Below are 13,816 nucleotides of genomic sequence, written 5' to 3' on the forward strand. Positions count from 1 at the left end.
AAAAACACTAATAGGATTTTTCTTCCTCCATCCTGTTAAGGCGGCACTTCCGGCCTTTTCAAAACCAGAGAGGCATTCCTTGATCTAGTCAGGTCTCGTGTTTTATTTGTACTGTGCTCTTTGCAGAAACTGACTAGATTCCCCTTCTCCGTGGAACTTCTGGGGCGGTGCCTCCCAAGCGTATTAGGAAAGGGGTGGGAAAGAAATGCACCAGAAGCACGCTTTGTGATCTTCAGACAAAAAAAAAAAAGAGAAGATTTCCCCCCACCCCCCCCCCCCCCCCACCCCCACCCCCCACACCAAAGGCTACCTTTACCGACAAATAATCAGGGATTTCTGGCCAGTAAACCTTCGGAGCAGAGGCTTCCTACAAGGGTTTTCTTCTTTCCGGTTTCTGTCGAGCCACCTTCACACTGAATAGCACCGTTTTTTAACCAGTGGCCCTATCTGTTCTTACCCGTGGGACGATAAACTATTAATCGAAAATGAACTTAGCCAATGATGGAAAACACGGGCTCGCTCGAGAGAGACTGCGAGCCTTGATCCAAAGATTTCTAGACAACCTCCAATCACTAAATTAATCACAGTTCACACCTATACAGATTCCGGTCGTCAGCCAACAGTTGAAATTCGGGTGCCTTCGGAGTAAAACTACTCTTCTTTCCCTTTCCTGATCAACTGGAGAGAGTCTAGCCAATTACTGAAAGTGAAAGGTAAAAAAAATAGAAATATAAAAAGAAAAATATCCGCCACTTCAGCAGAAAGGGGGAAAAAATAAAAATCCATGTGCATTTTCTAACACGGGGGTCGGGGCTCGGACGAAAAGAACTTCCATTTTCCAGCAGCGTACTCTGCAGACGAGGATCGACTCGCAGGACGTTGTGTGTGTTCCTTCGCTTTTTGACAGCAGTCAGAATTCTTCTCGGGCAGCTCCAGCGAGGAACCGGTTCTCTCTCTCTCCTAATAATACTGCTAATTTAAGAATGGCTACATAGGTCACGTAGTCCGTTTTCATGATCGGAAATGGTACTTGTGCCAGCACAAAGGATCGGATGAGTACGTCCGCTCGTCGACAGGCGGCAAAAGAAAAGAAACGGCGGCCGGCCCCCGGGGGAGCGACCCTGCCCTCTCCTCGCCCGCCGGGGGGGAGCTCTCCCCGCTCGGAATCGGCACCCTCTCGATGGATGGGTTGGACGCCACTTCCTTTCGCTTTCGATCGGAAACTTTGATTACGCACAGAGCATGACCGGGACACAATGAGGTTAATAGGATTTCCTCGCCAAAGGTCGTTTCGTACAATTCAGTCGGCCCCAGCGCTGGATCTCAAAACTATGAGGTTCTGTAAGAACTAAGGACATATAGTTGTAGGGTTACTCCTCCGTTATCTGCAAACTATTTCCCCGACACTAACACGTATAACTTAGCAGTGAAAACACTTGATACAAGTGATCGATGCGGGCGGGCGCTCTGGCAGAGTCTCAACCATCAGGACCGTAGCTGCCTCGAAACTGGAGCTGGATCCCCTCCCCCCAGGCCCCTCCCCGCCCCCACCCCGGCCCCCCTCCCCGCCCCCCGGCTTCCCCCCGGGCCCGCCCCGCCCAGCCCGGGGCAGGGTGGAGGACGAGACGGGCTTCAACAGTCATATCTCATGTCTATAGCTTCGTCCAGACTTTTGTCGTCGTGCGTGCCGGCGGCTAAAAAGGTGGCGACGGGGGACCCCGTGACGTTGATGACGCTGGCGCTCGTGCTGGCGTTGCGGACGGCGATGCTGGTCACGTTGATGCCCAGGGTCAGCCGCGTCTGCTCCAGGGCCTTCTCGGGCACGGCGAAGGCCTCCAGCTTCTTCTCGCCGTTGGCCATGTAGGAGTTTTGGCAGCCGCGGCATATGCAGTCCAAGCAGGCTTTCCGGTTGGAGTAGCACGGGCAGCGTTGGCCTCGGCACGTAAGAACACTTGGATTCTGGGTGGCGCGCCCACACTTGCACCCCTTCTTCTCCTGGGGCTTTTTGTACACAGTCTTGGTAGGGCTGCCCGGCATCACGTTATTGCTCGGAACCTTCTCCTTGGCGGCCTTGTCCTTCGTTTTCAGCACTCCCGGTTTGGCTTTGGGGTGAGATTTTTTGGGCCCGTGGTCCAGGTTCTTCTTCACGCTCTTAGTCGCCAAGAGCACCGTCTTGCCCATCTTGGGGGCGGTCCCGCCGTTGGGGACGGTCGCGACGGGCTGCGGGGAGATTTTGGTCTCCCGCTTCACGGGGACGGGAGCCGACGCCCCCAGGGCGGGCCCGCGGAGGATGCTGGCGATGGGGAGCGGCTGGACCTTCTCGCTGTCGCTCTCCGATCGGGAGCGCTTCCGGTTGAGCTTCGCGACCTTGGGGGCGGCCGGCGGGCAGGCCGGCCCGTGGGGCGAGGGGCTGGCGGACACGAAGACGTTATGGCTCAGGGGCGGGGGAGCGAGCTGCACGAACGGGCCGTCGGCCACCCCGGCCTCCAGGCCGGGCTGCAGGTTGGAACAGCAGACCTCGGTGCTGGACACCGTCTCCAAGCTCCGCAGCACCTCCTCCACGCTCAGCAAGAGGGAGTCGCCGGGCTTGATATCCTCGCTGAAGCCGCAGATGTCGATGCCCGCCGGACACAGGTCGCCGGCGGAGACCGCGTCGCACACGGGCGGCAGGCCGCCGGCGACGGCCTCCGTCTTGACCTCCTCCCCGGGGTCGCACACGTCCGTCGTGCTCGGACGCTCGGGGGACTGGACGTTCGCGCCCAACTTTTCGACCGAGAGCCCGTTGCAGGCGGGCAGGCCGTTGAGGACGGAACCGCCCACGTCGACGTTGAGGGTGCTCTCGGGGATGGGCGAGAGGCTGGCTTGAGGGTCGCCGGCGGGTTCCGAGGTCGAAGGCAAGGGGGAATGCGTCAGACACAGAGCAAAAGAGGTTTCCGAGGGCTTGTCGCTCTCCTCGCAGAGAAGCGAGCCATCTTGGAGCAGAGCCAGGATGTCGGCGGGGCAGTCCACCGCTTCGATTATGTCCCGGGCTAACGTCGTCTGGGTGATGTATTCGCACAGCTTTTTGTAGCAGTTCACTAGGATGCTCAGCTGCTTATTTTCCTCAAATTGTTCATAGTCCTTGCACCAGCTACATGACGGTTTCATCATCATTTTCTTGCCTTTACAAGTCTTACAGACATAGTGTTGACATGTAGAGTTGGTGGGAGCGATCGGATCTTGGAGCAAATTCCCTAAAGAAGAAGAAATCGAGAGTCAGCACGACCGATCTCGGCTCTCGCGGGGCCGGAGGACGAGAAAACGGCTAAAGAGATGAGTCCCCGGGGGAAAGAGACGAACCAGAGTCACCCCGTTCTCCTCCCCTGGCCCCCAGTTCCTTGTTCCGACTCCTGCACCTCACCCCTCTTTTTCTCCTCCTGCACCCCGACATGCAAAGGCTGACAGGAAACGCGGTCTTAGGCGAGGACGGAAGAAGGCACAGAAGAGAATCTGCCTGGACAAGTGTCCTCGAGATCTACCCTGGCCAACCTAATCTTCCTCAATACTAAGAGAGAAGCACCGCGCCCCCCCCCCCCCGCCCCTCAAAAAAGCCACCACATCAGAAGGAAAAATCCCCTGATTCTAATGACTTACCAGCATGCCGCAAAGGAAAATGAAAGTTAAATATAAAACAAATAAGGGCTCGAATTCTGACAAGACTATGATTATAAGCCACCCCCTCAGCAAGGAAAAGAAGATACATGGGGGAGGCTACGGCTCCTAAAAGGGAAGGCAGGGATCTCTCGGCTCCATAAAGTCTGGAGTTTATCAGGGAAACAACCTTTTAAAGAATTTTTTTTTTTTATTAGAGGTGGAAAAGTATGCCCCACTTAAATTCTACGTACGGAAAGGGCAGCCCTCCCTAACCCTTCCCCAAAAATAATGTATCAGAAATGTAAAAAGGGTCTTATAAATGTGGAGTGTGTCTGCAAAACAAAAAAATGAATATACAGCAAATAACAAAAAGGTAAAACTACTGAAATCATTCCTTAATAGACTGGAAGGCTACTGACCAAAAAAAAAAAAGGTGATAAGCAGGGTGGCATAATGGAAAGAGCACAGGCCTGCGAGTCAAAGGACCTGGGTTCTAATCCCACCTCTTGCCACTTGCCTGCTGTGTGACATTGGGAAAGTCATAATTTATCTGTGCCTCAGTTTCCTCAACTGTAAAGTGACGATTTAGTAGGTGTTCTCTCCCCCCATATTAAAACTATGAGCCCTGTGAGGAACATTTATCGGGCCTGACCTCTCTTGCGGCTACCCCTGCGTTTACAACACTACCTGACACACAGTACACAGATACGACAATTAATATTTTATTATCACTATTATTTCAGATGGGGTCAAATGCCGTTGGGGATTAGGGAACATTCTTCCAACCATGTACATCTGTTTGGTTAGAACGCTCCGCCAGTCTCGGCATATTATAATGCAATGCTGAGGGAACTTAGCACAAGATTCATCAAGAACCTAAATCCCACCGTTACAAAAGAACTGACTGTACTTCTGATATCAGATTGTCGGCTCTTTCCTGTGGCTTTTATTTTTTTACTTTATTTTTAAAGTTGAAAGGACTCTAGGCACACAGCATCCCTATAACATCCCCCCTTTTTACTTTCGGATGGAGCCCCCCTGAGGATCAGAGACCGTGTCTTCCCTTAGTACAGTCCTCTGAACCTAATAAGTGCTTAATAAACACTACTAAAAGGAGAGCTTCATGGCAGAGTGGATACAGCCCAGGCCTGGGAGTCAGAAGATCATGAGCTCTAGTCCTGACTCTGCCACTTGTCCTCTATGTGACATTGGGCAGGTCACTTAACACCTCTGTCATTCACCTCATCTGTAAAATGGGGATTGAGACGTGAGCCCCCACGGGACAGGGACAGTGTCCAACCCCATCTGCTTGCACCCGCCCCAGCACTTAATACAGTGTCTGGCATACAATAAGCGCTTAACAACTACCATAATATTATTACTACTGCTGCTTTAACGTAGTCTGTGGGCCAGGTTAGACCACAAGCCAAGACTCTGACATCCAATTCTAGTCACCGATGGTTTCCAAACCACCAAGTTGTAGTCTATTTATAGTGGGCAACCTATATATAGCAAGGCTGGGAGTGGGCCCTTGGGATCCGTCTTTTACAGCTTTTTCAAGAAACCCCTCACTGCCTCTTAAACCCTGGAGTTTCAGCCAACGGGTTTGAAAACTGCTGCATCAAACCGCACTGCTTCTCTGAGCAAAAGAGAGCAACATCTAAGAGAAACATCTCTTCAAATTAAGAGACCACTGAAGGCATGAAGACCAAGAGTTACAGGGTTCCTGGAAATAAATCAGAACAAGGGAACTGATCCTTTCTCACGAGGACGTCAAGGATGTTCGACAGGAAAATATCAAGTGAAAATGTCAAATTTCCAGAATTCAAAATACTATTTTTAAATTGTCTGAAATCGCATATCAAAGAACACCTTCAAAAGAAAAGATATCCTGTTTGGCAGATGGCTGATTTCCTTGTGAGTATTTACTGGGTAAACATTTTCTTTATTATTGGTCAGGAGGAGAGTCAAGAAAACACAAGCTCAAGGAAGGAAACAACAGTACTGATATTTAGTGAGATAAACTGCATTTCAATACAAATACTAGGATATTGAAAAAACAAAAAAAGGATAAGACTAACATTTACTTGTCAAATATAAAAACTGCTACATACAAAATACAACTGATGCTTTCATTTTGTGTGCGAAATACTGGTTTTCTCTAGAGCTCAGCAACACACCTTGTGCTGACAATGTTGAACTCAATCTCTGACAGGATTAACAACTAAAATACATAGATAATGCATATATGTAGCTATATCTATGTAGATATATAAATACAATACATATACATAACCAGATAGAGCTAGGGACGTCAAGAGGAAAATAAAAAAAAGAGAGGGGCTCAACTCTCCTCCTCTCGCCAGCCAAGCAGATCGGATGTTTGAACAGTGGGAAGAAAAGAAATCTCAAGGGTAGAGAAGTGAGAAATGAAGAGGCTTCTGAGCCCAAACATGAACCAACCTCTCTCAAGCCAATCTATCCTGAATTTTCTAGCTTCCCACCAGGCTACTGAGCGGCTTCCTCCGGCCTGCCAAATGTTTCTTCAGCTCCTGCCTCCTTCATTCTTTCTTTTTCTTATGATTCTCACGCCTTTTCCACCACCCACCAACTATTTCAGTCAGTCACTGGAATTTATTGAGCGCTTACTGTGTGCAGAGCACTAAACCCAGCACTTGGGAGAGTGCAATACAAAAAAGTAGGTGTGGACTGTAAGCTCCTTATGGGAAAGGAACATGTCTACCAAGTCTGTGCAGGTTCTGATATTTTATTTCCACCTCTAAACTCTTTCCTGGCTCCTTAATTGTGGTAGTTGACTGTAAGCTCCTTGAGGGCAGGGGTCATGTCTGCCAACTCTGTTGTATTGGACTCTCCTGACCATTTAGTAGTAGCAGTAGTAATAATAATAATAATAATAATAATATTTGTTAAGCACTTACTATGTGCCAAGCACCATACTCAGTGTTGGGGTGGATACAAGCAAATTGGTTGGGCACAGTCCCTTGTCCCAGTTGGGATTCACAGTCTCAATCCCCATTTTACAGATGAGGCAAATGAGGGCCAGTGAAGTGACTTGCACAAGGTCACACAGTAGATATGTGGTGGAGCGGGATTAGAACCCATGACCACCTGACTCCAAGGCCCATGCTCTATCCCCTACGTCATTCTACTTCTCTGTACGGTGCTCCGCACACGATAAATATGTTGAGAGACCTTCGGCTCCCTCCTGATGGCCCAACCTCTTTCTTCTCAATTACTCTGTTGATAAAATCAAATCCCTCATATGTTAGCTCCCCCAAAATATCCCCTCACCTCCCCCCAGCTCCCTCGCCAATCTCGATATCCTCTTTTGTTCTTCTCAGCCAGCACCTGATTTCAAAGTCTCCCCCCTCTACCTCTGATCCCATCTCTTCTCATCTCCAAACCACTTATGTCCACACTTTTTCCTTTCTTGACTATCTTCAACCCCTCACTCTCTCAATGGCTCCTTCCCCTCCGCCTTCAAGCACACCCACATCTTCCCAGCTTAAATCAAACAAAAAACTTTCCCTGGACTCCACTGCACCATCAGGCTACCGCTCCACCTCCCTCCATTACTAACCAAAAACTCCCCGAACGGGCTACGTGAACCCCTACGTAGCCCATCATTGGGCAGGGATGGTCTATCTGTTGCCGAATTGTACATTCCAAGCGCTTAGTACATTCTTCTGCACATAGTAAGCGTTCAATAAATACTACTGAATACATAGAAACATATATCCATTCATCTACTGCTTTTGCTCCCTCTCTTCCAACTCCCTTCTTGACCTGCAACAGTCCGGTTTCCAACTCCTTCACGTCACTAAGACCACTCCGACCTGGGTCACTTAAGACTTCCTGCCAAACCCTAACGGGCTCTACTCGGTCCAGTTTTCCTCGACATCTCAGCTGCCTTCAATCAATGGTGGTTAATGAGTGCTTACTGTGTGCAGAGCACCGTATTAAGCGCTTGGGAGAGTACGATACAACAGAGTCGGTAGACACTTTCCCTGCCCACAATGAGCTTACAGTCTAGAGGAAAACATATCCATTGGTCATCCATGCCTCTCCACAGCAGGCAGGATTTCCTGACCATCGGCTTTAAGGCGCTTTCCTCCTTCTACTTGGCCACTCTCCTTTCCCCCAAGTCCCCACACCCCGGCTTGCACTCAAGCTAAGCTGCTCAGGGTGCTGTGTCACTCTCCTATGACCTCTTTGACTCTCTTCACATCCAGCAGACCACTATCCTCCCTCATGGTCACAAATCTCCTCAAATCACATCCCCAGGCCTTCTCTAATTAATCTCTCATCCCCCTCTCCATCCTACACCCCTCAGCTGCTTCCCAGTCACCTAAGTTTTGGGGGATATTCACCCCTCCCCCTATATCACTTGTTACTATTATTGTTATTTTTTTTTAGACCTTTACTTCGTACCAAGCGCTGGGGCAGATACCAGTTAATCAGGTTGGGCACCGTCCCTGTCCCACATGGGGCTTCCAGTTTAGTAGGAGGAAGAACAGATATTTAATTCCCATTTCACAGTAAACAGACACAGAGAATTGACTTGCCCAAGGTCACACGGCAAACAGTTAGCAGAGCCAGGATTAGAATCCATGTCTTCTGACTCCCAAGCCCATGCTCTTTCCACAAGGCCACTCCTCCTATCTGTAATTCATTTTTAGATTGTGTTTCCCTGGTTACAATGTAAGCTCCTTGAGGGCAAGCAGGGATTACATATACTAATTACCGTACTTTCTCAAGGGCTTGGTACTTAATAGAAAATGCTGATCGACTGGCTGACCCCCTGCAATCAATTCTCATTTTTCCCACCCGCAAACCAAATCACCTCGGCTGCCCTCGTTTGCACTGTTTGCAATTATTGTTCCAGGAGAGCACTCACTAAATTAGTATATTTTCATAATACATATGTATGGCTGCCTACCCCGACACTAGCAAGGAGCTCGGGAGAAGAGGAGAAAGGAGGGGAAGAGAACGGAGGAAAGAGCGGGAAGGTTAGCCATTCATTTCCCAGGGGGACCCAGGCAGCTTAGGAAGCAGTTTGAAATGAATAACAACATGTTTTAACCACTTCATTTGTCCTAGTGGCAATAAAAAGCACATTAATCTTTATTTTTAAACCTTTGAAAGAATAACTCTGAAAGATTAATCCTTCATAGAATAACAGCAGTATAAACATAAATTCATTTTTTTCTACTCAAGTGATTTTCTCTACGAAAGGTTTATGCAAATAATACTTGGTTTAAAACTACAGAGGGTGTTGGGGTGTGTGTGTAAGTCTGCATATGCATCCTAGAAGTGTGCTCGAGCTGCACTGCCCCATTAAACTGTCTTTGCCTAGACCCTGCTGTGATGATCCCGCTGTTTTCTGGCTCTCACTTGTGGGTAGGCTAACCATTTTTTGTTGCTGCTGCAGTTTCAGTTCTCTCTTTTTTGGCTTTTCCTACGTTTCTGAAAGCCGATGGAAAAACAGCACCCTAACCCCACCCACCATGACCCTCAGGGTGCCTCTAGACTGGAAGCTCTTTGTGAGAGGGAAACATACCTATCATCTGTTATTCCGAACTCTCCCAAGTGCCGAGTTCAGTGCTCTTTACCCAGTAAGCGCTCGATAAACGCAATTGACTACGCCAATCTAACCACAGTAATCAATAATGGTTTATCAAATGGGGGACTCCCTTCTGAAGTCTACTTGGACATTCCTCACACCCGGTCCTTCATCGGCTTCTCCTCAACATCTTATCATCCCCTTCAAGCATGGGAATCCAAAGAGTATAACAACCTTACTCATTCTCTCTCGCTCTGTTTTCCTTGTCCTATTTTTCTTAAGGTTTCTAGTTCCCCACAAGAATGCTCTATTTAATGGTTTTTTCCTCAAAACACTCTATGTTTGAACAATATTATAAGCCCTAGTTACCAATTCCTTAATCAACTGTACTGCACCTTTCAAAATCACCCTCCAGTTTGCCAACTCGCCCGGTTCTCCTAGTGTGTGAATTACTATTATAAGTGTATTTAAGTGTCAACTATGTGACAAGATACTAGATATTGGGCTAGATACTCTATAAATGGATTGGACCAAGTTCCTGCCCCATACAGAATGCGCAATCGGTAAGGATTAGGGAGAACAAGTATCGTATCCCTATTTTTACAAAGTTAAGTGGCTTATCCCGTCATTCATTCAATTCAATCACATTTACTGAGCGCTTACTGTGTGCAGAGCACTGTACTACGCGCTTGGAAAGTACAACTCAGCAATAGAGACAATCCCCATCCCCCCACCAGGTTTACAGTCTCTAAGGGGGAAGGCAGTCATCAAAGCAAGTAGGCATCAATAAAAATAGAATTATAGATCTATACACATCAGATCAAATAAACAGACATCAGACACATAGGCAAGTACAAGATCTGGAATTAGAACCCAGTTCCTCTACCTCCCAGGCCTATGCTCTTTCACTCCCTTTGAGAAAACCTCATGTTACGGAAAATTCAGGCTACAAACTTAGGGCTCTTAGAACTCACCCATTATGATGTTTGAACTCATGCCCAGAAGCCATCTCTTCGACAGCCCTAACAGGCCTGTTCGGTCCAAAGAACACTCCCTAACCCTCTAAGCACGTTCTCTCCAAAATGTTACGGCACAACTGAGTGCACAGTCGTAATACAATGTATCAACTGGGCCGGACCATTTGAAAATTAGGTCAAACTCCTTCAACGCTTCCGAGGGCCAGCCTAGCAATTGCACGTTCCAAAGTGAAAGTGAATATTCTTTCACCTGCAACATACGCAAAAGCAAGACTGTATGTTGCTTCCTAAACCTTCTTTTATCCCTCCCGTTCAGTCTGTCGTTATTCATGCATTCAACAGTATTTATTGAGGGCTTACTATGTGTAGAGCACTGTACCAAGCGCTTGGAATGTACAATTCGGCAACAGATAGAGACTATCCCTGCCCAATGACGAGCTGACAGTCTATATATATATATCTGATATCTGTTGCCGACTTGTTCATCCCAAGCGCTTAGTACAGTGCTCTGCACATAGTAAGTGCTCAATAAATACTATTGAATGAATGAATGTGTATATATATTGTTTATATATTAAATATATATCAGAATAAGCTGCCTAGGTGCAAAGGGTAGAAGAATCACTAGAAGTGCCTGGGGGGGTGGTGGCTGCTGGATGAATCTGACCTGCGAAGCAATCAGAGAGCTGGTTGGGACCCCGCCACATTACTTTCCCAAGCGCTTAATACAGTGCTCGGCACACAACAGGCACTCAAATAGCACCGACTGGCTATTGGATGCAATAGGTCCTGGTGTCCCCCGCCGAGAGCGGGCATGCTCCAAGAGCACCACGGAGCCTCTCCCCATTCAACCTAAGGTGCTCAATAAATACTACCGACGACTGACCAAATGCAGTCACTGCAACGACCAGGCCCAACCTCCGCACTCTTCCAACCCATTTCTGGGACCTGGGTGGTTCTCGTTCCACTCCTATCAGTTCCTACACCGTAAGCTTGTGGTGGGCAGGGAATGTGTCAGTTATATATTTGTATTGTACTCTCCCAAGCACATAGTGAGCGTTTAAATTAACACGATCGACTGACTTTCTAGGCTTCCCACTGGCCAAACACTTGTGTTGGATTCTTCCCCCTTTCCCCTGCCATCCCCCTCCAGGGTATGTCTGCATTTTTTATATCTGACTGCCATCATTTTCTGACCTTTATTTCTACCTCGCCTGCATTATTCCATTTATCTTTCTTTTACAGAAAGAGTATTGAGACCCACCATCTGGAAATCCAATAATTTGAAAGAGAATATTAATGAGATATTAAAATAAAGCATGCATTACGATACAAAACGCGGGGCATAAAATGCATTTCTATGGCATCTGAATAAGCATCTTCTGTCATCCACAGGATACATTATCCAAAGAATCCAATGATGATAAACGGCTGTTGCAAAAATCTCATGACAATCCCTATTAATCTACAATTAGCAAGTAAAATGATCCCATTCCAGTATAACTTTCCTTCCCTTTCAAACTACCCTGGCTCTCCCTTTCTTTTATCCATTAATTACTTAGTTGGAAATTGCCAGAAATTGCCACGAGGTTAATCTTGCATAATTCATCCTAATGAGTTGCCATCTCAGAATCTACTGGTCCCTACTGACTATTTCTTTCCACTGCCTCTTCCTACTGTAGATATTCTACTGTTGATATTTCCAGTGTTTTTATCTTTACTGTGTCCTTTCCTGCCATCACAAATGTTCATACCTTGCTTCAATCATGACTCTGGGAAACGGAAAGTAGCTCTGCATAAGCTCGTTGTGGGTGGGGAACTTCCTGACCAAGTCTATTACACTGTACTCTCCCCCACGCGGGACAGCGTTCTGCACACAGTAAGCGCTCAACAAGCACCGTTGATTGACATAAGCAAGTGAAAATTGACCACTGGCCCAGCTCACCTGGTGCCAGAACTCTAGAAGAAAGGATCTCTTAGCTGGCTCGAAGAGCCGAGGATTTACATAGCCTCCCTCGACTCCGTCGCCCTCCAATTTCCTGACTGTACTACTGGTGAGAAAGAATATCCATTGCATTTGAGTGTTCCCCATTTGCAAAGCACTGTACGAAGCACTCGGGAGGTGAGTTGGTTGGACCCATTCCCTGCCCACGAGGGGCTGTTCCTGCCCCTTCGCCGAGCAACTCTGGCCAAAAGCGGCTAGAGAGAGCTTGCTTTCTCAACGGGAAAAGTAGAGCTAGTGAAGATATGATATGCAAAAGGGGAGGTCTGAGAGGTCTTTGTGACGAAAACGGACAGTGTGGAATGGAGAGACGGTGATCAAGAGCCAAGAATGGAGAGAGGAAGGAGAGAAGAGTGTCTTGGGGAAAATTTGGTAGGTGGCGGCTGTCCATTTCCTACCCATTGCTCCTGACCAAAGGCTTCATGGCTCTTCCCCAGCTCTGTCCTTGCTCGAACAGGCTGGCTCCACCCCAGCCTGCTCCCCTGGCTTCTCCTAAATTAGCCTGTTTTAGACTACTTCGCTTTCGACCCTTTTGCCTCAGATCCATTTCTCACGCTCTCCCCCCGAAATGGAAACTTCCCCCCATTTCACAGAGGCCGGGCCATACTGCTCCCTGTCTTCAAAGCCCTCCCAAAAACCACCTCCTCCAGAACGTGTTCCCCCAAATAACCACCAACCCCCTAATTTCATCATCCCAGCCACTTGCACCTGGCCTTTATCAATTAAGGGTACTTTCTGAGCGCAGACTACTGTGTGTACTGAGCACTTAGGAGAGTACAATACATTAGAGTCGGTAGACACGTTCTCTGCCCACAAGGAGCTTACACTGGCATCAATGTAAGAACAAATTTTTCCCCCCCAATTCTTGCCTTTGATGTATTCCATATTTTTCCTCCTGTTCTCACTGAATGGACACGATCTGTTTTCCTAGCTCTCTCGTTGGGTTTAGCCTTTGGAATTTATCCTCTTTGCCTCGTTTTTATTGTACCCTCCCATGTGTGGGGTACAGTGCCCTGAACAAAGTAGGTGCTCAATAAATACTGCTGAATTGAAGGAAGGGCATCGTTGTATGAGACGTAGAGGATGTAGCTCCTTATGGCCAGGGAGCTCATCTTCCAACTCCATTCATTCAATAGTATTTATTGAGAGCTTACTATGTGCAGAGCACTGTACTAAGTGGTTGAAATGTACAATTTGGCAATAGATAGAGACAATCCCTGTTCATTATTGGGCTTACAGTCTAATCGGGGGAGACAGACAAAAACAATAGCAATAAATAGAATCAAGGGGATGGACATCTCATTAACAAAATAAAGAGGGTAATAAAAATATACACAAATGAGTGGACAAGCACAGTGCTGAGGGGAGGGGAAGGGAGAAGGGGAGCAGAGGGAAAGGGGGGGAAAGGGGGCTTAGCTGAGGGGAGGTGAAGCGGGGGGGGCAGAGAGGGAGCAGAGGGAAAAGGGGAAGCTCAGTCTGGGAAGGCCCCTTGGAGGAGGTGAGCTCTCATTGTATTGGACTCTCTCAAACGTTTAGTACACTGCTCTGCAGAGAATAAATACTCAAATGCCACTGACTGATTAGGGAGGAAAAGGAGAGAAGTCTAAGAAGATAAGCTAG

General features: G+C 47.8%; 1 protein-coding gene across 1 annotated transcript in view; it reads right to left on the bottom strand.

Moving 5' to 3' along the window:
• Nucleotides 1-1,577: 1,577 nt before the first annotated feature.
• The window catches only part of MSL2 (MSL complex subunit 2), a 29,679-nt gene continuing 17,440 nt past the window's right edge, over nucleotides 1,578-13,816 (bottom strand). The window contains exon 2 of the mRNA XM_029071487.2: nucleotides 1,578-3,233. Coding sequence (XP_028927320.1) covers nucleotides 1,633-3,233 — 1,601 coding nt within the window. The 3' untranslated portion in view covers nucleotides 1,578-1,632. The remainder of the gene's footprint in view (nucleotides 3,234-13,816) is intronic.

Source organism: Ornithorhynchus anatinus, chromosome 1, assembly GCF_004115215.2.
Source record: "Ornithorhynchus anatinus isolate Pmale09 chromosome 1, mOrnAna1.pri.v4, whole genome shotgun sequence".
In the NCBI taxonomy this organism is placed as follows: Eukaryota; Metazoa; Chordata; class Mammalia; order Monotremata; family Ornithorhynchidae; genus Ornithorhynchus; species Ornithorhynchus anatinus.